The sequence below is a fragment of the Peromyscus californicus genome, unplaced genomic scaffold (genome assembly GCF_007827085.1).
Source record: "Peromyscus californicus insignis strain IS unplaced genomic scaffold, ASM782708v3 Scaffold_24__1_contigs__length_46423439, whole genome shotgun sequence".
Lineage (NCBI taxonomy): Eukaryota > Metazoa > Chordata > Mammalia > Rodentia > Cricetidae > Peromyscus > Peromyscus californicus.
In genome coordinates this window covers 1,833,445-1,857,712 of record NW_026294535.1, presented here as the reverse complement: position 1 = coordinate 1,857,712, position 24,268 = coordinate 1,833,445, and the positions used below count along the sequence as shown (strand labels likewise).

Sequence of the window (24,268 nt, the reverse complement as noted above, 5' to 3'; positions counted from 1 at the left end):
AGCCAAGGCTACATGGTGAGATCACCTCATAGGCAAACAAACAAAACCTTCAAAACCCTCTCCTACAACAACAACAACAACGGAGGTAATCACAGTTGAACAGAATCACCGAGACGAGCCCTAATCCAGTATGCCTGGTGTATTTATAAGAAAAACCCGAGGGATGAGTGTGAAGAGGGAATATGCCTCTTGGAGCAAGGCCTCAGAAGAACACCTTGGATGACCAGCCTCACCACAGTAAGAAAACTGACGGCTCCTGTTAGCTTCCCAGATCTGTGGGACTTGCTGGAGCTGCCTTACTATACCAATGCAGTGTGTACCCAGCCCTCTTGCAAACGGCTGCTCGGCACTTAAGAGAAAAAGACAGTTTCTGGCTCTGGTCGACTGTTGGCTCGTGAACATTATTTTAAAGTGTGTTCCCCAGTGTGTGTGTGTGTGTGTGTGTGTGTGTGTGTGTGTGTGTGCGTGTGTTCGACATCAGATGTCTTCTTTAATTGATCCTACCCCACGGATCCTCTTGTCCCCTCCTCCTCAGTGCTGACATTACAGGTGTGCACTGTTGCTCCTGTTTTTACACACCAGTCCTGGGATCTGAACCCAGGTCCAGTGCTTGTGTGGCAGGTGCTTTACAAACCCGGACACTGAGTTCTTAATGCCTCAGAGAACGAGTATCATAGTGTGGAGCAGGAAGAAGGGAGGTTCCTTAAGGGAAATTGTGTGTGTCTCTAAACAGACTACTGATCCCGAGGAAAACTGTGCAAACAATATAAACACAAAAAGATGAGCCCCAGAATTGTAAATAAATAAATGAGAGAAAATTATTACTTCAGAAAAAAAACCATGCTACAGAGGAACGATACTCAAATGGTTACTTGTTTTGTCTTGGACACTGGCTATGTAATTAAATGACGAGGGCAGGCTGTTCAGAAGAGGTACTAAGTTACTGGATCCACCGAGCCACCTAACAGTGAGTATCACCCAAAATGAATGACTGTGTCTAAGAACACTAGACACAGGAAGGTGTGAGTGGGTGGAGCTGCTTCTGGGAGACACAAATGGAGGAAAAGCAGGACCAGCGTTTTTTAGCATACAGTCCTCCTTTTCTACCTGCAGCGCTGTGTGGTGATACACTGTGTGCCCTAATAAACTCAGAGTCAGAGGACAGAGCCAGCCACTAGATTAGACACAGAGCTCAGGCAGTGCTGGCACACACCCTTAATCCAATCACTCCCAGGAAGTGATGTCTGGACAGAGAAAGGTACATAAGGTGTGAGGAAACAGGAACTCACTCTCTTCAGGCTGAAGATTTCGTAGAGATTGAACTAGTGGCTGGCTGTTCTGCGTCTCTGATCTTTCAGCTTTCACCCTGATGTCTGGCTCTGGGTTTTTTTTTAAATTAAAAAACCATCTAAGATTAGAACAACAGCGCTGGAAGATCAAGGCCTCAAGAGGAAAGTCCTTTACCACAGAACCGTATCACCAGCCTAAACCTCCACTTAAAAATACAACGAATTAACCTGGAGAATCATGCTCGTGGGCCAGTGAGTGACTCAGCAGGGAAAGGTGCTTGTTGTCCACGCTGATGAGCCCACGTGATGGAAGGAGAGGACTCTGAGAGCTGTCCCGACCTCCACACACACACACACACACACAAATAGAAATAAATCAATAAAATACTGTGTTTATTATTTGATAAAAATCATGCTTACAAGTAAGTTTCTATTTGCCCAAGAGCCCTAATCTTTCATTACTGGGTTCAAGTGTATGCTACCTATTTTTCTGTTTGGCTGCTTCCTCTTCTGCCTCCTGGCCTTCCAATAAATTTGATAAACCGTAAGATGGGGCTATCAAGGGAATGAGGGCTAATCATGAGGTTTTACCTTGGATTAAAAGCCATCTGGAAAAAGAAAAGCAGGAAGACAAAGCCCTCACTGAAGTAAAAGGTCAGCCATCCCGGGACGACTTCCCTCAGTTTCACAGAGAAACATGTATGTCGGAGGCCCTGGAGCAAACAGAGCTCTAATGGCACTGTGCAGACCACTGAGGCAGAGGAACTGCTGTCAACGGGTCTGATCCCTGTCATATTTATAGCACAAAGCTTCCTGACATTTCACTTAGACGCCCATGTTTAATGGAGCTTACTGACTGGGGTTCAGCTCGACAGCGGTGCACTGTGCATGCTTGTGTGTGTGTGTGAACTCACAGGGTGTTTCAAGGACAGCGGTGCACTGTGAATGTGTGTGTGTGTGTGTGTGTGTGTGTGTGTGTGTGTGTGCAGATTCACAGGGTGTTTCAAGGACAGCGGTGCACTGTGAATGCTTGTGTGTGTGTGTGTGTGTGTGTGTGTGTGTGTGTGTGTGTGTGCGCAGACTCACAGGGTGTTTCAAGGACAGCGGTGCACTGTGCATGCATGTGTGTATGTGTGTGTGTGTGTGTGTGTGTGTGTGTGCGCGCGCGCAGACTCACAGGGTGTTTCAAGTAAACCCAAGGACAACCCACTCGTCAAGAATTGAAGGAAGCTTCAATTCTCACCTATTTTCTCAGATTCTCTTATGAAGTATTTACTCAGCATCTGCTCTAAGAAAGGTTTCATTAGGCTTTAGGACCGGAGAAACACATTCTGCTGCCCTTAGTAAGTTTCGTGGGACCAGTACCTAGTGGATAAACACTGACATGCTTACCAGTCTCCAATTCTTTGTACAATATAAAATTGACTTGGGTATGTGTCCTAGTTTGGGTTTCTGTTGCTGTGATAAAACACCATGACCAAAAAGCAAGTTGGGGAGGAAAGGGTTTATTTGGCTTACACTTCCATATTGCTGTTCATCACTGAAGGAAGTCAGGACAGAAACTCAAACAGGGCAGGAACCTGGAGGCAGGAGCTGATGCAGAGGCCATGGAGAGGAGCTGCTTATTGGCTTGCTCAGCCTGCTTTCTTATAGAACCCAGGACCACCAGCCCAGGGATGACACCACCGACCATAGGCTGGGCCTCCCCAGTCATTCACTAATTCAGAAAATGCCTTACAGCCAGATCTTATGGAGGCCTTTACTCAACTGAGGTTCCCTCTGCTCAGATGACTTTACCTTGTGTCAAGTTGACATCAAACTAGCCAGGACAGTCATGTGACATGTTGATGCAGAATGGGATGTTCTCTTATGGTGTGAATTCTTGTAAGGAATACTGACATTTTCTAACATGTCAATTCTGTTCTGTCTACACAATAAGTAAGAGGAGAGTACTCAAAGCTGATAATAAAGGAATATTCAATTCTGAGGGATCTTCTAGAACTGAAATTCTATGACACAACAGAATACAGAATGGGTTAAGCATGTGCCTTTCATGAAAGAATCATATGTACTTCAATGGGCATAGTGTCTGGATTTGTAATTCTGGGCACAGAATGAAATGAAAATGAAATAAATGATCAGATAAGCACTTTTTGCCATTTATACCTCTAAATGCCACTAAAGTATTAACAGGCGAATCTGAGAGTAAGGCTGAAGAGTTGTGTTACCTTTCTGTCCATGACGACTGCTGAATTTGTCTCCGATCTCTGGCCGCCGCGTCTGTCTCAGAAGCATCTTGATGAGGAAAGCGTCCTCGGCGTTGGAGGAGATCATCACTTTCTCGATGTACGAGTCTGCTGCGCCTTTGTACCTAACGTGACGACAGTCACTCAATGGCTTCTAGTGCCCTCGTCAATCTGGCACCCCTATAACATGCTCTCCTCAATTCTACCACAAAATATTTTGATATTCTCCTCTCATGCTCTGAAAAATGATTTCAACATTAAAATGTACAGTTTTCCTTTTACAGTGTTACACATTTCTTATGAGCAGACACAATACAGCAATCTTATAGTTATTCCTTTATTATAGACAACATTAAAGAGGTTAGTTGGTGTGAGAACACTTGCCTCGTGCAGCAGAGCTGAGCTTTGAGGGGAGAGTATCAGATTCAGCTCTGAGTGCCTGATCACTTTTCCAGCAGTCCCTCAACCCACTGACCACTGACATTACTACTGTCGCACACAGTTTGCTTCATGTGTTTTTATACAACAGACATTCTGAGGAGTCTAAGAGTCAGATCCCCGGAGTCTGGACACACAGCCATTAAAGGGTAGAGTTCCTGCACGAAAGCAGCTTGCTTCCAGTAAGAAAGAGGGAGAAAGGTCAATCCGTGCTACAGGGACCGGAAGCCCAGGGAGCTCTCAACTGCGGGGGCCCAGGATGACAATGGTGGTGGACAGAGTGGGGTGCCAAACACCACCACAGACCTGACTCTAGGGGCGACACCTACTCAGGCACAGGGAGCAGCCTGAGCCAATGGGAGCGGCCCAAAGTGGATGGTGCGTTTTGAAGAGACAGTTTCCTGGAAATGTGGCGGGTTGGTGTGTATGTAAGGCAGAGCCAAGAGGCATGCTAGGGAACCTTCCCCACAGGCACCCCTGTCATCTAGAACTTTACTCTATTTTCTCATGCCAGGGAACCTTCCCCACAGGCAACCCTGTCATCTAGAATTTTACTCTGTTTTCTCAGGAGAGTCACACAGCCACATGAAAGGTTCCGAAAAAAAAAAAATCACTTGGATGGGTACTCCAGAAGTTAAGATAAAGCTAACAGCTTGGGTGACTAGACAGAAGTAGAGCTCAACTACCTCAGGTGGTGAGTGTGTGTGTGTGTACGCACACACGTATGTATGCATGCGCATTGTGTGTATGTGTGAATGTGTGCAAGCACGTGTGTATTTGTATTTATGTGAGTGTGTGCACACATGTGTATGTGAGTGTATTGTGTGTATATGTGAGTATGTGCACGCATGTGAATGTGTGTGAGTGTATTGTGTGTGCATGTGCGAGTATATTGTGTTTGTGAGTGTGCATGCAGGTGTGTATACAAGTGTATTGTGTGTGTGTATGTGTGAATGCATGTGCATGTGAAAGTGGGTGTCTGAGTGTGTGTGAAGTGTGTCTGGGAGGGAGTACGTGTGATAGAACCTACAACAGGAGTTATTGAAATGGCGCCTGTGGCAGAGGAAAGGAAAGCACAGAGCTTGTGCTGCCAGGGACTGGCTAGACCGTGGTGCTTATCACCACCAAAAGAGATCAGGAGAAGCCAATTTGGGGCTAGGGAGGAGGATGGTGTGGTCTAGGTTTGGCTCAGGTGCTACATGGAGCCAGCAGCAGGCAGATGTCCTTCTGGGAGACATCAGTAAAGAGCCAGGGAGGGAGGAAACAGATCCAGAAAAGAGGCGAAGGTCACTAGTCTGGATCAGGTCAAGTCAGGATCAGGTCTCCACCAGGCCACGCAGGAGAAGCTGTGAGTGAGAAACCAGACCAGCAGGAGGGCGAGGCGAAGGTGGTACTAACCATAAAACCCAGGGGAACGACCTGTCAGGGGTTAAATGCCTTCAAGATCAATGCACGTGGCACACTAGGTGTACGGGGTGAACGGGGGACAAGGGCTTAGCCACAGGACTAGAACCTCGGCCAATCGCCCGTCTCTGGGTTCCCTCAGTCTATCCCCTTCCTGCACTAGGCTGTGAGTTCCACGGGGCACGGATGGCACTGGCTGCCTCACTGCTGTCTTGGTAACTAGACTACCTCCTGGAGCAGTTAGTGCTCCAAAAACACTCCTGGACTGAAAAGAACGCAGGCTGTCTTTGGCCACCTGCTCTAGGGCCGTTTCAGTAGATAGAGAGATGGAACTTGGGAGTGAGGCGGAGAAGCAGGAACAAGGGTGACCCAGAAAAGAAAGAGAAATGGAAGGGGAACTAGCTAGGAATAAATCCCAAATCCAGAAAAGGCCTTCTTTCTCTAAGATGATAAAAATATTTAAGCACATTTTCTACCGTGGGAAAGAAACGGATTCTAAAAACAGGTGATAATATGGAAAGACAAGACCGAAGAGCAGAGTAAGGTCTCTTGAAGAACGAAAGAAACGAAGGTGCCGGCAGGAGGGAAGACGGGTCTTGAACATCTGTCTCCTTTAGAGCCACCCCACACCTGTGGCTTCAAGAGTTCTGTTGGGGGGATTTGGTATCAGGGACCCAGTCCCCAGCCAGCTGTATGGTCCAGCCGGCTGTACGGTCCAGCCGGCTGTACGGTATGATGGCTGTACGGTCCAGTCAGCTGTATGGTATGATGGCTCTCCCCACTGCTGCATTTAGCACAGCTCTCAAGATTGAGCAGTTCAGCCAGACCGCTGCCAAGTATACCCAGGTGACTTGGGAAGTCACCCACGTTCCCCTTCCTTCCATTCCCACACCATCTGACTCTAACGAACTGGGAGATGCGGCACGGGTGAAAGAACTAACTAAGCTCCCACATCAGGATGCCCGGACGACGGGCAGACTGGCGGTGCAGAAGGCGGCTATCACTACGGCAGCAACTGCATGTCTCTGTCAGTCTCTGCCAGTCACGTTCTACGCTGCCCCTTCCCGCCCCTCACCTTCGCCTGTCTAAGGCAGAATATTCATCCTCTCTAGACGGGTCTGTACCCAGTGTGGTGACTATTACTGGCTCACCCCAGTGAGTTTCACACTTCATTATATTTTAGAGCTGAGAAGAAATGTGGAGATGAATGAATTTAACCTTTTCATTATACAGAGAAGACAAAAGGGATTTCCATGCTTTACCCAGGTGAGATAACGAACAGTCACAAACACTCTTAGGAACAGCCCAGTTCTAGTCCCCTGGTGATGGTACGGTGTGGCTGGTGCTTTACTTGTTTCTCTGGCACAGACCTGGTTGTGCCACTCTGCAGAACGAGCTGCAAACTCTCCCTTGTGTTAGCAACACCGAGCTACGCTGACCCTCCAAAGCTGAGCCTTGTCTACCTCGTGCCCCTGCTTCTCTTCTACTGGAGCTCCTGTCCATTTGACCCACTCCCCTTACCAGGCGATACGCTCTGTTTGATTCCACACTTCAGTTCTCTTCAATGACACACCGTTTTCATGTAACAGAGGTATCCAAAAATTGCTATTTCTAGTTCTTCAATTTATAAGGACCGTATAACTTACACATGATACATAATCCTGTATAACATATCATTTCCTCCATCCATTCTTCTTCCAGACATCTCTATGTGTTATCAAGGCCTGAGCAATACTCACGTGATGGGCACGTCTTTGTACTGCGGCTGCTGCGGCACACTACTTCCTTCCAAAGGAATCTGGGTCACTGTGGGCATGGACTTGTTTACAAGCACCTGTTTGTTTTCTACTTTCTCACCTGAGGAAAAGAAGACAGCACCAAACAGACTGTTATGTATTAGAATGCAAGGCTGCTGGGCACAAAACCACGGACAGACTTGGTTTATGAAATCTAGACATGGAAGAAAGACACAGGCCATCCTGGTGGGAAGTCAAGTTCAATAGGGCTCAGAGATGGGTTTGTAAAGAAAAAACCAGATGGAAACTAATGAGATATTGACTCAGGACCACATATCAGTGAAACCCCACCTCCACCCACAAGAGGCTGTCTTAAGAGACCACACACAAGGGAGCACCACCCCAGTCAACAGCAGCAGAACAGATTGGGAGCACCACCCCAGCCAACAGCATCAGAACAGATTGGGAGCACCACCCCAGCCAACAGCATCAGAACAGATTGGGAGCACCACCCCAGCTAACAGCATCAGAACAGATTGGGAGCACCACCCCAGCCAACAGCAGCAGAACAGACTGGGAGCACCACCCCAGCCAACAGCAGCAGAACAGACTGGGAGCACCACCCCAGCCAACAGCAGCAGAACAGATTAGCAGCACTTGTTATCTCTAGACATTTCCATCAGAACCAAGTTACCACCAGCTTACCATGGAAAGGAGAAAAAATACCTCTGGTTTTGCTCTTTCTATTCTAAGGACCAGCTACTGAAACAACCATCCTCATGCTTATTTTGAAAGCCACAGTGACCAGTGCTAACACTTCACAGAAATTTCCCAGAAGCAAAGGTAGATGGACTAAAGGGGACTCACACCTGTGTGGCTTGGGGGGAATCCTAGCTCCGTATAGGACTGTCCACCCAGGGCTCAACTATGACTAGGCTGTGTGGAAGGTGACGGTCCCTGTGTTCTGCACAGCCCTACTACGCTCTCTTCCTTTCAGATAACCTCAGCTATCAAATACACAGACACTCACATAGGTTTAGAAACTACTTTTCCATCTCTCTTTAGCAGATACTCTTCCTGTCTGCAGTTCCTTAGAGGCTCTGCAGATCTTCCACACTAGGGTGCCTCCTCTTGCCACACAATGGCATCACAGTTATCTCTATGATTGATTCCTTACACCAGCTGTAACCTGACATGCTTGTGTGATCCGATGATCAATGTCAGCCCTCTACACTAGCCTGTAGAACCGAGGGCTGTGTGCTGTACAAACAAATTCATTACACATTTGCAATTATAATGAGTCATTTCTTTTAGGAAAAGAATAGTCCAAAGAAAGACCATAAGCAAAATGTATATATTAAGAAATACCAGCATAGATACAGAGTCAAGACCTTATTCAAAATATGGCTTTTCTATAATTTAAGATTAGCCTAGAATACATTTTTGCTGCGGGAAAGCATACATAATGCACAGAAAAACAGAGAGGAAGGAGACTCATTGAAAATAACCACACTAGCTGAATATTATGAACAATTCAGAAATACTGTTAAATAACTCTCACAATCTCACAAGTATACCCTGAAATTCATTATTCTTTAAGGGTTTTTACCTGGAGAACAAATGCCATCTGCATCTAAGATTTCATGTCGCCAGATGGGTTTTCTGGTAGCAGCATCCAACATGGGACCCATCACCTTATCAAAAGTCTGATTGGTGTATCGCTTCAATGTGCACTTAGCATTTTTATACACAAGACAACGCCCAAAACCTGAAAGGAAACCCCAAATGGGTCAGAATCCCTGGTAATATGAAGCTAGGACAAAACATGGATTTATGGTATTCAATAAGCCACTTCACCTCACAGTTCCAAAGACAAAATGAAAAACCAAACCTCAAACTATTTTATGTTGGTAAATCTGGAACTGGCAAAAACCAGGTAACAATCCAAAGAATGGCTCACATTCCTCTGCCACTTATGTATACAGACACCGTAGTTTCAACTCCCACGTTCCAGCTGCGATCCACTAGATCATGCTGGAGGAAGTGACACAGGCCTCAGAACACCAGGCTTTCAAAGGGCCTTCGAAACCACCTGGGCCATCCTTTTCTGTTACAGGCCTTCTGAGTGAGGCCAGGAAACCGAACACCCTCAGTCACCCAGGAAGTTGGGAGCACATCTGAAAACTCTTAAGTCAGGATGCACAAACACGCTCTGTACAGTTTCTGCTAAGCCTTTCTTAAAGGTCTTCCCTTCTTTGATTCTGGCATTTATGGTTAGACCTAAGCAAGCAAGCAAAATAGTATTTATTTTTGCAGAAAGGGAAACACATCGGCTCCCTGCCTCCTGTCTTAAACGTTGAGGGTGACTGTGAGATGAAAAAGAGTGTAAGGCAGACAGAGTCATTTGTAAGTCTCGGGTGGTTCCCATCATCATGGCTCCCAGGGACCTGTGCAGTACAGTAAACTCAGCTCAGAGAGCCAGCTGCTCTGCAAAGGCTGCATGATCTGAAACTGTGATACAACAGCCATTAACAGCAACATGCTGCAGTGCATGCGAGTCCAAACTGCACAAACTCATCATGGGTTTCTTCTAAGCGTAAATGGACATTTTATTTAGAGGCAGAAGCTTAAAAGCTAACGGAGGGTAAAGTCGGATCATTAAATCGTGGTTCGGAGTTTCTGATAGACATCACAAAGTCTTCAGATTTCCACATCAACGTTACCAGTTAATCAGAAAGGAAAATATCTAGTTCTAAAGCATGGCTGTTGTCATTGGAGGAAAAAAGGGGCATAAATTCAGTGCGGCTAACATTAATGCCAGTGACACATATCTAGGAGTACTATTACGGCTGCCTAGCAACTAGGGAGAGGGAAGGGAGGCATTGTGGGTATGCCAGGGAGGGAAGGAACTAGAGGCTGAATAGAGAAGTCAGCCTGCAGACCAGGTGGTGCTCATTAGGGCAGGCAGTGGTGACCTGCGAGAGTAACACGTTAAAAGGAGTGAAGAAGAAGAAGAGCACAAAAACTACGCAGTAGGATAATGTACATTCCTAGCTTTTGACATTTGGCTAACAAATGTATCATAGACTTGGGGTTAAACTGTATAGTAATAGCCTTTTCCATCTGCCTTCTCAACACAGGTTTACTGCTGCATATATTAACAGATATATTAGAAGCAAACAAAATGAAACTTAGTGCATGCACTGTTTAATTCCTGGTAGAAAAAAAAAATCTCATTTATTTTTCTCTTTGAGAAACTTTCAAGCTACTAATAAAGTAATAAAGACCCTAAAGTTAAACATTTAATATATTTTTTCAATGTCAGTCATTAAAAAAAAAGAGCAATCAAAACCAACACAAAAGTGTAACAGGCCTTATAATTTCTAGACACCCACGAGACCTCAACAAAATGACTACCTAAACAAGAGCCGCACGACAACAACTTTTGTTGATTCGCTGAGGTGGGCAGGGGAGATTTACAAGTTTCTACCTCGAGCTTAAGAGCTAAAGGCAATCAATGGCTGCTGATAGGGAAAATCAAGTCTTCTCTAGGGACAAGCTCCCCGATAGGTTAGTCAATCCCACATGGTCAGTCCTAAACACATGTACACATAGCAACATTAAATGGACTTAGACATTTTATAAACATGTGTGTGTATAACAATAAAGAGGTTATTAATTTGGATGGGGGCGATGAAAAACGGAGAAAGAGGGGTGGGATGACATACAGTCCTCCTATGAAATTCTCAATTTAAATAAAATCTACAACAGCCCGAGTTTGTGTATAAAGGTCAAATACTCGAAACCTGCACTGTGTTCTAACACCAATAACCATCACTCACTATCTGACTCTGAAAACAGTACTTCTGGTGTTCAAGCTCTGAGAATTCACTTACCCCTGTCTAGGGAGGCCTTGTTCAAGACAAGCGCATCTTCGATGTCATAGCCGCTGTAACTCATCACGGCAACGGTTGCATTCTGTCCAGCTGGCAATTTCTCAAAATCTATCAACTCAATGGTCTTCGTTTTAACCATGGGTTTTTGTGGATATGCCAGTAGATACATAAGTGTATCAATTCTGTTTCGCTGGTTGTATCCAATGGTACCTTTATTAATATTGAAGAAAACAAAACCAATCATTATATCCTGTAGAATAATCAGGTAGCATTGAATTTAAATACATTAAATTTGCTTAACTAAAATACAAAAGTAATACCCATATGGTAGCCATTGATTTCGAAAGCAACTTTTCTCCCTAATATTTAAAATCCCAGAAATACAATCAGAGTAATGACAATCTAAATCATTTCAGCTTTTTGGACTTAATATAGTTGTTACTGGTTAATTTTACAAGTTCAGTACCTGAACCTATACTGGGTTCTGTTCAGATGATGTGAGAACACCGAGTCTTCACATGCAGGAGCTGACACAGCGCAACGAAAATATGCATCTAATGACAGCAAAGGTTTTAAGTGAAAAAGAAAGGAAAAGAGGAGGAATGGGTGGAAGAAAGAAGAATTCAAATGACAGCAGAGAAGCTTGGATTTGTTAATTTGTTATTATAAAGCGGCAAACAAAACAAAACAAAACAAAAACAAAAAACAAAAACATCTACCTGCACCAAACATGAGGAACACTTGGGGAAATGCCAGGTCCCCTCTCCTAAGGAAGTGAAGACAGTCTAGTTAGGATGAGGAGTGAGGACAGAGTCTGGTTAGGATGAGGAGTGAGGACAGAGTCTGGTTAGGATGAGGAGTGAGGACAGAGTCTGGTTAGGATGAGGAGTGAGGACATAGTCTGGTTAGGATGAGGAGTGAGGACAGAGTCTGGTTAGGATGAGGAGTGAGGACAGAGTCTAGTTAGGATGAGGAGTGAGGACAGAGTCTGGTTAGGATGAGGAGTGAGGATGTAGTCTGGTTAGGATGAGGAGTGAGGACATAGTCTGGTTAGGATGAGGAGTGAGGACAGAGTCTGGTTAGGATGAGGAGTGAGGACAGAGTCTGGTTAGGATGAGGAGTGAGGACAGTCTAGTTAGGATGAGGAGTGAGGACAGAGTCTGGTTAGGATGAGGAGTGAGGACAGAGTCTGGTTAGGATGAGGAGTGAGGACAGTCTAGTTAGGATGAGGAGTGAGGACAGAGTCTGGTTAGGATGAGGAGTGAGGACAGAGTCTGGTTAGGATGAGGAGTGAGGACAGAGTCTGGTTAGGATGAGGAGTGAGGACATAGTCTGGTTAGGATGAGGAGTGAGGACAGTCTAGTTAGGATGAGGAGTGAGGATGTAGTCTGGTTAGGATGAGGAGTGAGGACAGAGTCTGGTTAGGATGAGGAGTGAGGATGTAGTCTGGTTAGGATGAGGAGTGAGGATGTAGTCTGGTTAGGATGAGGAGTGAGGACAGAGTCTGGTTAGGATGAGGAGTGAGGATGTAGTCTGGTTAGGATGAGGAGTGAGGACAGAGTCTAGTTAGGATGAGGAGTGAGGATGTAGTCTGGTTAGGATGAGGAGTGAGGACAGTCTAGTTAGGATGAGGAGTGAGGATGTAGTCTAGTTAGGATGAGGAGTGAGGATGTAGTCTGGTTAGGATGAGGAGCCTTCTCACCTGACAGTCCTTAGAAGTATGTGTTACTGGGCAATTGTCATCTACAAGTAAAATCTGAACGTTAACCCTACAGTGGGCTTCATGGTTTTCCTGAAGTAGAGTCTTTCCATGTTTTGGGCTCATAGGCACAAGGTTGATTTTAAAACAGAGATGTTTAAACTAGGAAACTAAAACCTGCCCCACGGTAGATCATTTGGGGGCTACTGAATCCCCTGAACTTCTGAGCACTTCTTCACTGAGGAGTGACTGAGGAGACGAGGTGTCAGCATTAGCAGACGCTTTGCTTGCTCCATGCATGGGCCCTAAGTGCTACTGTGTGGAGCTGAGCCAAACTCTGTATTTGATTTCCTCCAACTTCTGCATCTTTGTGCTATTAGATCACCTGCGTTCCATCCCCACCACTACCTCCCCCACCCAAAAAAAATCAACAGCAATCTTAAATCAAGACTAAAACCAGTCGGGCGGTGGTAGCGCACGCCTTTAATCCCAGCACTCGGGAGGCAGAGGCAGGCGGATCTCTGTGAGTTCAAGGCCAGCCTGGTCTACAGAGCGAGATCCAGGAAAGGCTCAAAGCTACACAGAGAAACCCTGTCTCAAAAAAACAAAAAACAAAAGCAAACAAAAAAAGACTGAAACCAACTACTCGAGCAGCAAAAAGAAAAAAAGATTTGTACTGCCTGACAATCACCACCAAAGGTCACAAACAACAAGGGCCGCGCTGGAGGGAGGCGTCGTAGACTGGGGAGCTCATTACGGTTGCTCGGGAAATGACAAACAAATCAAAGTGAAGAACTTGTGCTTCTTAACAGTGCATATGTATCTGTGCTTAAATCTCTACAAAACTTACCAAAAATCAGCTGAAAAACAATTGTCAAATTGCACCTCGTGGCCCTTTGGTTGAGTTTGCACTAGGAATTGCAATTTGTGTTCTTTTAGTGACAGCGAATCGACTGGACAAGACACGTGACAGTGACCATGTGCTGCTTTCGGAAAGACTAGTGCTGCTGGGATCGTGACTCAGTCCCCGGACAATAAGTTTACGTCTTTCTATGAAGCCACTTAAAATTTACGCTGTGACTTCAGTTCCAGCTGTGCAGTTTACTCAGCTTGAGCTGAGGATTCAGGCAATGTCCCACCAGGCTGCCAAAACATGTCTTCTGAAACTGAGACAAGCATTATCGTGCAGCAGGGAAACGTAAGTGGCCGTGTCTCTCAACAATGGCCACGGAGCCCGATCCCGCTGTACACTGTGCTCTCAAGCGCAGAACGTGAGTCTCAAGCATTACTACTGACCACTAAATGGAGGAACAGCAGGATCATTGAACACATCTGGGGTTATGATTCATCGGAGACTTTTCTTTAAAAAATGTATGTACTATACTTATACACAGTATTTTTGGAAGCATAATGGATGTTTATATTAAAACAGTACATATAAACTAAATTTCTATACCACAGATTCTTACAATGCCACCAAATCCTTACATTTTTTTCTAAAATTATGAATATTTGTCAAGAAGGGTTTTTGTTTGAGAAAGTATCTAGAGAAACTGAGTCAAGAGGCTTGCCCAAGGAAGCACAGGCTCAGCTAAAATGACCTTCCTGCTGCTTCAGTCTCCTTCCAGAGCACTGCAGGACTGGGCTGCAGCTCAGCGGCTGTGCTGGCCCGGCATGCACACGGCACACCGCTAACACAGGAGGCACCTACAGGCTGTGCTTCGTTTCTATGGCCCAGTTTCACTGTAACCACTGTCTCCAGTGACTCCCTTTGCTTACTACAGGACACCGTTTTTCTTACTGAGCCACATCTTCCTGATAACTTCCGTAAGTTATCAAGGGGCCTACAACATAAACACATGTATGTTAAAACAGGGAAAAGGTTATTTAAGGTGAGATGGAGCCGGTGGTGGTGGTGGTGGCGGCGGCGGCGGCGGCGGCGGCGGCGGCGGCGCACGCCTTTAATCCCAGTACTCGGGAGGCAGAGGCAGGTGGATCTCTGTGAGTTCGAGGCCAGCCTGGTCTACAAAGCAAGTTCCAGGAAAGGCACAAAACTACACAGAGAAACCCTGTCTCGAAAAAACAAAAACAAAAAACTAAAACTTGAAGAAGAAATGTAACATCTTTGAGAATGTAAGATTAAAGGTGGGATTAAAGGTGTGTGCCACCATGCCTGGCTTTTTTTGTTTGTTTGGTTTGGGTTTTTTTGTTTTGTTTTCCAAGTTTTAGTTTTAGCTCTTATGTTTAGGGTATGATTCATTTTATATTAATACTTTTATGATATCAGATAGGAATTGATATTCACTTTTTATATATAGATATACAAAATAAAATATATTTAGTCGAGAATTTTTTCCCCCAAACAACTGTTATGAGACTTTCATTAAAAATCATTTGTCAGGGCTGGAGAGAGAGCTCGGCAATAAAGAGCACTTGCTGCTCTTCCAGAGGACTGCAGTACAGTTCCGAGTGCCCAACCCGGAAGTCACAACCATGGATGACTCCAGTTCCAGGGCACTGACATCTGTGGGCACCTGCACTCAGGCACATTCTCTCCTCCTCCCACACCGCACACGTAATTTAAAAAACTCTTTAAAAAAACCCCAAACATTAGTTATAAAGACAACTTAGTGCTTCAAAATGGGGGATAATGACTGTAAAGAAATTCAGACCAGAGCCGGGTGTGTTGGCACACACCTTTAATCCTGGCACTCGCTTGGCAAAGGCAGGCATATCTGCACGAGTTTGAGGCCAGCCTTGTTTACATAGTGAGTAGGCTAGGTGGGGATACATAGTGAGACCCTGTCTCAAATACGAGAGAGAGAGACAGAAAATCAGCTGCTTATAAACGCTCGCACCTCTTTCTCAACGGTTAATTCTGTTCTGTCCAATCACACACCTACCCTTGACTCAATATCACACTGTCTCTCTTGTTGAAGCTTTAGAACAAACCAGAATCAGGTGGTTGTATGACTTCTTTAGCTGAAAACTCCCGTCCTGCCTCCCTGTGTATGTGTGTGCGTGTGTGCAGTTGTGCATGCATGTGTGTGCATGGAGGCCAGAGATTAATGCCGGATTTTTTTTTCTTAATCATTCTCCACTTTGTGCATTTTTTTGAGACAAATACCTCAAGATATAACCCTGTTGGCCTGGAACTCACGGAGTTCTATCTGACTCCGTCTCCCAAGTGCTGAAATTAAGGACCTGTGCCACCTAATCCAGCGGTGTATTAGCGTCATTCATTTACCCACCCATCCATTCATTTATTCATTGTTTCAGAAACATTTATGACGTATTTACCATGCCACCCACCAAGCTGGCTGAGCACAAGGACACAATAATAAAGTACGTTCCTGTCTTCAATGAGTTTATAACCTATACTGTAGTACAAAAGCCAGCCTGATTAGGGCCACAAAAGTTCAGGAAATAGGAAGGACATGAGTTTTTGTAGAGAAGAACTTCAGTAAATCTTATAAAGGAGATTCTGTAAGAGATATAATGCACCATGGTGCAAGCTATTCAACCACTCTGGAATTCAGCTTTCTTGTCAGGAAAAAAAAGGGCATGCCTCACAGATTGTTATCTCGCCTAAAAAACAAATTTGTGTAAGAATTTGGAGGTCTGGGGACAGGTCTGGTAGAGCATGTGTTTGGCATGAATGAAGCCCTGGGTTCTCACCCACAGACTGAACTCAGACTGAAGCAGTGACTTCCTATCACTCTCAGGGGAACCACAGAAACCACAGAAGCCGGACCACAGGAACCTCACCCACGTGAGTGAGTCTAGTACGGAATGCAGACACGGTGTTTGAAGCTCCGGAGAGACTTGAGATAATACGGAAGCATTTCAGTCAGGAACTACCACACACACCTACACCCAGAAGAGGTACAGTGATTAAAAAACCTTAATCAACAGAATTTTAAAAATCCTCATGAATAAATGGCGAAGGCTTTCCCCTCCATTTCTTAGAACTCCTAAACAAGTAAGTAGATATGCAAAACAAACACCGGGACAGGGGGATGCAACAGTTTGTTTGATGAGGATTCTTGAACATCATGTGCTTTAAATACCTCAATTTCAGGCCACCCCGTCCCAGCTTAAACACGGGAGGAGATGGTCTTCTCAGAGACAGACTCTGCTGAAGACAAAAGGAGGTCGTCCCAGCTCCTCAGTTTTTTTGCTTTTTTTGTTTTGTTTTAGTCCGGCAATCTGGAGCTCATGGGGGAAGGGCTGGAGGAAGGCCATGATGCATATTCATTAACTTGCTGATAGAGACTGAGGGATCCTTTCAGGAGAAAGTGTTCCACTAGAGGACTGCCAGCTAGTAAGAGGCAGGATCTGAGAGGGAGAGGCTGAGCTCAGCCTTATGAGCGCACCCCACCGCTCCAGCACACAGCCAGTGCCCAGAGACCTGGAGCCTGACCGGTTCCAGATGTTTACCTGACTTTCTATCCTGAAAGGTCAGGACACCGGCAGCCACACCCACAGAAGTGAGAGGGTCTCAGCAGCGCAGAGAGATGCCATGTGGAGAATTAAACTTAATAGTTAAAGCGTCTGCCATTTAAGAAGCACCTCTGCAGCCGGCTTGTGGGATTGGCTCTGAGTTCCTGTGGTCACACAGGTCCTGGCGCTCTTCTTTGTAGAAGAGAAAAGGAGTTACTGTGTTTCATTCTCTGAGGGGGTGTTGAAAGGGCAATGGGTTGGACACACAAATCTTCCAGGTTGGCTAGAATATTTAGTGAGCCAGTTCTGGATTAGTAAGTCTCTTTCACTTTCTACATGACTAGCAGACAAATAACAAGGAAAATATTACTTTGGAAAATCCACACAGGCTATGAGATTAAAACAGTCTTCAGCAATGTGCCCTCTTTCAAATGGCTTTAGTTCCTAGCTGCCAGGACTCAGGGAGCTCAACTGATCCGGAGCAGCCCTGCTCAAAGGGCCGGGCTTGCCTGGGACCTGGGCCTCTGATGGGCCCTCTCCCTCACTGACCTTTTCCCGTGTCTGTCTCTCACACAGACCCTCTGCTACTCTTGCAGCTGTTTCAGGATCAAAGGGGAAGGTGGCCAAGCCATGTGCCAACTTGAAATGCACTTCTCTAGGCCCTCCTTCCCAGTCAGGTGTGTTTTATAATAACAAACAGTAGAAAGGCATTTTTTTTTTATGACTTAACATATTCAGCAGCTTTTGTCTTGCCGGCGTCAGCAGTAACGTCAGAGGATTGTATCCAAGGAGCTAACTGTGCAAGACCCAGGGTCAGAGCAGCTGAATACACCAACCTCAGAAAACACAGACAATGAATTGCAAATGACACTCAGAACAAAACGAGGAAAAAACCTTCACACAGAAGACTACAAAAGAACTCCCCAGACACTGAATCGGCTTTCTGTGCACACTGATCCTGCCCGACTGTGTGTGGTAACTAGCCCAACGCTTCAGACGTGGGGCCGCAAAATAAAGGCTGTGTTTTGTTTGTTTGTTTGTTTTTGGTGGGGAGGGTTGTGATAAAAACAATTTCCCCCTTTTTTAAGTCTGTTCTTTATGTTTAAAACAGTTTCACTAGCTGGAGATGGCCAGTGCTTCGGTTTGTATCTCCAAACAAAACAAGCGGCATTGGTGAGGAGTGATTAGTCTCGTGTTAATTCTGCTGAAGGTCTCCACAAAAGGTGTATTGTTTCAGCAGGGATTCACATCACGAAACAAAGTGGTTTGGTAAACCCCAAAGCAGTGAAAGTCCTTCCGTGACATCCGGTGCTGTCTGCAGAAACTTGGGAGCAAGCAGGAGCAGGACATCAGACTACACACCGGGGTGATGGGACATAAATGGGTGAGCCGCTCTTCAGAGCTGCCCACCACCACACCATTCAGGTAAACGGTGGTGGGACACTGTGCCTCATCTCTCCACAGCCAGGCAAAGGGCACAGAGAACTCAGGAAGATGTCTCTACACTTCCTGTCTGTCTGAGCAAACAGAATTTCCTAAGGCCAGCTGCAGCTGGAAGAGGGACAGAGGCTGAGCATGGCAACACAGGACCTTCCTCTCTGTGTTCACAATGTTGAAAATGAAGCTCCTGTAGCCCCTGAGATTAGAAATGATATGTCATAAGGGGAGTGGAAATTCATTAAGAGTACTAGGATTTGAAAACCACTTTCAACAAGTCTCTAAGTGAGACTGTTTATGGGCTGGACTCCTCAGACTGCTCCCTGGGTCATACTGACTCTCCGTGTAGTGTATACTCTCCTCCACATCGCTCTGTCTTCTTCCCACAAAGACACACCATGCAGCAAGGCTCCCATAAAATGCTTGCTCCTATTTTCTCTTGGAAAGATGCTTCCCTTCCAAGATTCAATGCGGTTCCAGCTTTGCATGGCCTCTTCTCCCTCTCCATCCCCAGATCCTGGAGAGGTTTGATCTGCTGGTCCTCCGGGTGCACTGAAACTCCTTCCCAGAGAGCTCTGTCTGCTGTCTGCGTCCAGGCTCCTCCCCCCACACCTGACTGCCAGTCTTGCTCAGCAAAGGTTACGGATGTGTGGACGGGTAGATAAATTATAGGAAGACAGGAGAAAGGGAAGGAAAAGGACTTGGAAACTGGTGTGTAAGTTTTAGGAGACACAACAGCAGAACAGGACAAGTTTGTGACTATCAGTAAACCTCCCTGGTAACCTCAACCTCCCCCTCCTTCACTTTCCACTGCTCTGCTCCTTCATATACCTTTCCTGGTCAACTTACACTTCCAGGGCTTTGATGTTTATAGTCACTCACAATTACGGGAAATGTATTTTGTGCTTTCTTGTTGGCTAAGGAAACAAGCTGAGATCTGCATTTATTCAAGCAAAAGACAGGGCAGGGATCCTGCAGGCACCAGGGCTCCACGGGCCCTTGAGCTTGGTTGGCAACATCTGATTTGTCCAAACACACACTAGTGAGAAGAAAGATGGAAGTCTTTTTCCAAATCGTGTAGACACAGGTTAAAGGCATCTTACCCATGGCTTGCTTGCCCATGGCACACTGGTAGGTGTTCCTTGGAGACTGGTTATGATGCGGGTATGGGATAAGGCCAGCACAAACACCAAGAAGAGTGAAGGGTTCAATCTCCAGGTGGGTGGTATCTCTAGCAAGTTAATGAAGAGTTAGGCAGTTTAGGCATCAAATACTAAAATCAGTATCTGTTTAAGGATATAAAAATTACTATTTCCTAGGTCCCCAAGGGACTTATAAGACAATAAACTTTGATGCTAGTGAAACTGCTAAAATAAAAACATGCTGAAATAAAGTGTGATGAAACCTAAGAATTTAAACTGTTCTGTGATAAAAATTCTTACCAGTGATGGAAATAAAAGAGAAGGGAGACAGTGTAACAGTGTCTATATAAAAATAAAGTGATATTATCATACACACTACCAATGGTATATTACAGAGAGGAATTTCTATACCAAACACAGAAGTATGGTGCACTAACTTGTACATGGGCGAGAAGTGTGCTTTCCCTTCTATCAATAAGGAGCCTGCATCACTGTGTGGGGATAGGAATAGATCTCTTTGAAAAATGAGTCACTACAGACCTGTGCAGACCAGTGGTAGTCATTAGCTGATGGTGCCTACTGAGCAGTTGAAACATTAGGCTACTAAAGAACTAAATTTCAGATTTTACCCAATTTTAATGGATTTAAAATTTAAAACTCAAGTTTAAATTTAAATTAAATAACTCAGTTTCTTATTTTAAACTGTCATTATATTTCAAACAATTTACATTTGTGAATCTACCTATTCAACTGTGAAAGTTCTATCAGATTTAGCATTTCTAATGAAATTTGGCTATAGGTATATATAATATTTTAAAGACTTACAATGGGAAGAATGTAAAATATCTCGTTAAAATGTTCATTATGATGACACAATATTTTGGACAGAGTGGGATCACAAAAATATTAAAATTAAGGGCTGGGGATAGAGCTAGGTGGTCAAGAACCTATCCAGCACTTGTGAAGCCCCAGATTCAGTCCTCAGTATCCATCACTCATTATTTTCCTGTTCATATGGCGACTAGAAATCTGTAGGTACTGGGGCCTCGCACTATGTTCTTATAGGATAGGTTTGTTATAGAAATCTAATAGGTGTCAGAATCTTTTTACTTCATAATACATTTCTGCAGAAAACTCAGGTTAGGGCTAAATAGTAAAGTAGTTAGGATGTTTTCATGGGAGAGAGCAGCCAGAGTATGCAAGGGTTTTTACTCAAAGTAACGCATGTCATATATTCAGGATACACGCCACACAGTGATCCTCTGTTCCTCACCCAAGGGTCCACACAATAGAACCTGAGCCATTTCAAAGGTTCACAGCACCTGAGGGAAGAGGAGATTCTAGGAAACCAGGTCCCCACCCACTGTGGAAATTGAGCTATAATGTACCTGAGGGGGGCATGCTTTCCACTATCTCTAAGCTGGAAGAATGCGGGAGCCCGTTTTCAGGTCTGCATAGAGAGGATGATTAGGACCACGGGTCTGAGTGCAGGTGTCTGAGATGGTCTGCACTTGGCTGTGCTGGGGGAGGAGGTCTTTTGCTCCACCCCTTGGCATCTCTATAAATACCCTGGGGCAGAGCTAGTCAGGGCCCGTTGGAATAGGTTCCAGGCCCTCTCGAGGCTATCCTTTATTTTCTATCTCTTTATCTCCACAATCTAAATTCTTCTATCTAATAATTCCTGCTGCTCACACTCAAGAAAACTCTGGGGAACTGTGGGGTTGGTGGGTAAACGCCTCGCAGAAGAACAGCATTTTCTAGCAGAACCTGAGATGTGATCAGAACCTTTGTCAGCAGAGTGGAGAAAGGTCTAGGGGATTTTTGTTTTAAGAAGCAGAACTTAAAGCTGAATTCTCTACTCTAGAATGAAACAGAGTTTGGTTAGGGGATGTGGATTAGTGATGGAGAACTTGACTAGCACATTTGAGGTCCTAGGTTCAATTCCTGGTACTGGAAAAAAAACAAGCAAGCAAACCCAGAATTTCCTTAAGTACAATGTTTTGCCTAAATACTAGCCAGGATGAAATTCTGTTAAAAAAAAAAAAAAAAAAAAAAAAGCATTTGTAAGATATAAAGATTGAGTTAATTAAAAAAAAAAAGGAAACACAGTTTTTCTTTTATCACAGTGACATATATAAGATTATATAGCCTCTCATAAATATTGAACATCTAAATGCTCTGAATTTTAGTTTTATGAAAAAGAAAAATAATTTCCTTTAAAATCATAACCACTGTTAATGTATCCTGAACAGCAATTAAGAGATTTTACTACATGTAACACACTTACATTTACTTAGCACACAGTAAACAGCCAGTGCTGGGTACTGTGGGACATGGACTCTTATGGGATGGGGAAGAACGCAGGTTCAGTCTTTTCATGGAGGCGGGGTCTTACGGAGCACAGGACAGAGTGAAGATCACTAGGAATTTCTGATCCTGTGGCCGCCACCTCTGGAGTGATAGGATTACAGGCATGTACCACTAAACCAGGTTTTAATTTTAATTTTAATTTTTTCGAAACAGGATCTCATTTTGTAGCTCTAGCTCTCCTAGAGATCTGCCTGCCTCTGCCTCCTGGGTGCTGGGCTTAAAGGTGTGTGCCCTGCTAAAGGCAGGTGCCATTAGGCCTGGCTTTACTGGGTGCTGGGGCTTGTATGCGGTGCTTGCCTAGCATATACAATATGCTTTGTATATGCTAGGCAAGTACTCTGCCATCTGGGTTACACTCCAAGTCTAAGTTCATTTTTTAAATTTTATGGACATCTACATTAAAAAACCCATCTAGACTATGAATAAAACAATAGAATTATATTTTAAAATACAATGAATTTGATCCAAACAGTATCTTGGCGACTGGGCAAACCCCTGCCCTGTAATGCCCTACTGCAGGAAGATATGCAGTACACAAATGGGTCAGTAAAACACACTTTTACTCCACGGCAGTAAGCACCAGCAGTGAGGAGGGCAAAGACATACGGGTGTTTGTTTATAAGGGGTCCTCAGGCCGCACAACAGTGACCCGACTGCAGGTCTGAAGGAGGCCCAGGAGGTGAAGAGAGGCCAGTATGGCTGACAGTGGGGGAGGGGAGAAGGAGTGTGAGCAAACGTCCTAAGAACTCCTGAGAGACATGGAAGGCTGCGGGGGACAAGCAACCGCAGCCTCCTGGACTCAGTGGAAGATGGGGTGGTGAACCATGGACAGGTGAGAGCAATCAGGGCTCAAGAACACAGGACTTATCTGTCACCTATACATGTGCTACAGGCTAAACATGGCGGTAATGCACACCTGTAATCCCAGTACCTGGAAGACAGACATGTAAGAATCTCTGAGGCTAGCCTGGGCTTTATGGTAAGTTCCAGATCAGTCAGGGCTACATAATGAGATGCTGTCTCTAAAACAGAGTCTACTACAAAACAGTTCTTTTATATTCCATCTTGTAATGTGGAGTATAAGAGTAATTTGAAAAGCTCATCACCTGAAGGTGTAAAATCCTGACTAAAAAGCATAATTTATCAAGTTGTAATACAAACATACATTTCTCTGGTAGCAGAAAGAAGGAAATTACTTGTTTGTGGTTGGAGATATGAACAGTTATCAAGTATGAGTATTAAACTTCCTTTTAAAAATATAACTACAGAAATTCCCGTTTCAGCCAAGTGGTACATTAATGGCTGCAAAGCAAGTTGTACAGACGTCCTCCGATGTCTTCCAAAGGGAACACAGAGGCTTCAGAATACCAGTGTGGTAGAAGAGATATTATGAACACATTGGCATCTCAAGTTTACACTGCACATATGTTCAGCAATGTTTTTACAACATACTATGTGTGGAATTCCTACTCCAACAAGAAGATTTCAGATATCCACTGACAAAATCCTATCTAAGACAGACAAATATATATTCTGAATCCTGACTCATTAGCTCAATGTTTACTGTGGTTGGATATTAAAATCAGAGAGGCAATTCTTTTTAAAAGTATACACCAAATGTCACATGGTAGGAGGGATAATTCAATCTAAAGACCACTTGTGAGTGATTCTGTGGCATTTCACGGGGACCAACGACAGTTATACTTTATTACAAAACAACCCCCAGGACCTAACAGGACAGTGAAAACACAGGACTTTCTATGGACACATGGACTTGAACTGTGGTTGTTCCAATCTTACTTACTTATTAATCGTGTGCTCGTAGAGTGCAATGTTACAATCATTTTCTTCATTCACATCTAAGTACTCAACTAGACTCTCGTGTAAGAAATCTTCAAAGTTCCTGAAAAATAGTGGTAAAGGAGACACTGAAACATTTTGCTGCAGTACTGTATATGACAACAAAAGACCCTGGTTTTCATTCGTTCCCTAATTCCATTCTCCCCTAGAGAGAATCCATACACTGAGATAGCTGAAACCCATGTTTATGGGTTACAAGTCACTAAAATAAAAGCACTTGCCAATCTGGTCCCCACTCCTAAGAACATCGACTTTAGAAACTGGTATGAGGATGCAGTGTCTCCATCAGCAACAAGGCCATGAGGGTT

The 24,268-nt window shown here is 44.6% G+C and overlaps 1 protein-coding gene across 1 annotated transcript in view; it reads right to left on the bottom strand.

Annotated features, from left to right (window-relative positions):
- Window positions 1-24,268, bottom strand: part of Polr3b (RNA polymerase III subunit B) — a 115,028-nt gene that overhangs the window by 28,921 nt on the left and 61,839 nt on the right. The window contains exons 18-23 of the mRNA XM_052752921.1: window positions 23,905-24,003; window positions 19,692-19,819; window positions 11,010-11,219; window positions 8,723-8,881; window positions 7,117-7,234; window positions 3,518-3,660 (exon numbers count right to left, since the gene is read on the bottom strand). Coding sequence (XP_052608881.1) covers window positions 3,518-3,660; window positions 7,117-7,234; window positions 8,723-8,881; window positions 11,010-11,219; window positions 19,692-19,819; window positions 23,905-24,003 — 857 coding nt within the window. The remainder of the gene's footprint in view (window positions 1-3,517; window positions 3,661-7,116; window positions 7,235-8,722; window positions 8,882-11,009; window positions 11,220-19,691; window positions 19,820-23,904; window positions 24,004-24,268) is intronic.